The sequence below is a fragment of the Egretta garzetta genome, unplaced genomic scaffold (assembly GCF_000687185.1).
Source record: "Egretta garzetta isolate BGI_Z169 unplaced genomic scaffold, ASM68718v1 scaffold108, whole genome shotgun sequence".
NCBI lineage: Eukaryota > Metazoa > Chordata > Aves > Pelecaniformes > Ardeidae > Egretta > Egretta garzetta.
In genome coordinates this window covers 6,094,491-6,095,316 of record NW_009260614.1, presented here as the reverse complement: position 1 = coordinate 6,095,316, position 826 = coordinate 6,094,491, and the positions used below count along the sequence as shown (strand labels likewise).

At 63.1% G+C, this 826-nt stretch overlaps 1 protein-coding gene across 1 annotated transcript in view; it reads left to right on the top strand.

Annotated features, from left to right (window-relative positions):
• Positions 1–826, top strand: part of LOC104131793 (ras GTPase-activating protein 4-like) — a 12,777-nt gene that overhangs the window by 3,532 nt on the left and 8,419 nt on the right. Inside the window, 2 exon segments of the mRNA XM_035900534.1 lie at positions 346–427; positions 609–740. Of these exon segments, the coding sequence (XP_035756427.1) occupies positions 346–427; positions 609–740 (214 nt within the window).

The following is an 826-nucleotide window of genomic DNA, read 5'->3' as shown; positions in this document are numbered from 1 at the left end:
GGGGAGCCGGGGCAGCCGGCAGCTGCGCTGCTCCGTGCTGGAGGCCAGGTGAGGAGGGGACACTGGGGTGGGGGGGGGCTGAATGTACAGCCAGGACATATCTAGTGAGTCCTGGCGGCTCCGTGACTCAGTTTCCCCACTGTATCAGGGTCTTCTCAGTTACCCTCCCTTGGGTGCAGAGCATCCTCCCCGCCACCCAGCAGCAGATGGGGGTCCTGGGGCAGGGTCCACCTCATCTGCTGGTCTTTAGGGGGTGCATCTTGAGATGCTGGGGAACCGAGGAAGGGAGTGGGTGCCCGTAGGTATTTTCGGAGGATGCTGGCAAATTCTCCCTCTTCTTGGCAGGGATTTGGCCAGGAAGGACCGGAACGGTGCCTCCGACCCCTTTGTCCGCTTGCGCTACAATGGGAAGGTGCAGGAGAGCACGGTGAGCACGACTTCAGTTTATCGTGATCCCTCAACCTGCCAGCCGCGCAGGTGAAGACATCCCACCGGGAAGCCCAGACCTGAGCCAGGAGCCAACCCTGTCTCCTGGCATCCTCAACTCAGCGTCCCTGGTGGGTGTTGGATCCGCCCAGTGAGGGGGAATGAAGCCATTGCCTTTGCAGGTGGTCAAGAAATCCTGCTACCCACGCTGGAATGAGACCTTTGAGTTTGAGCTGGCCGAGCCCACCGAGGAGAAGCTGTGTGTGGAGGTGTGGGACTGGGACCTCGTCGGCAGGAATGACTTCCTGGGCAAGGTGAGCCCCCAAACCCCCCCACCGCTGTGGGGAACCCTGCCCAGCCACCCACCCGACCCCCTCCTGCCGTCCCCCCCCCGCGGGCG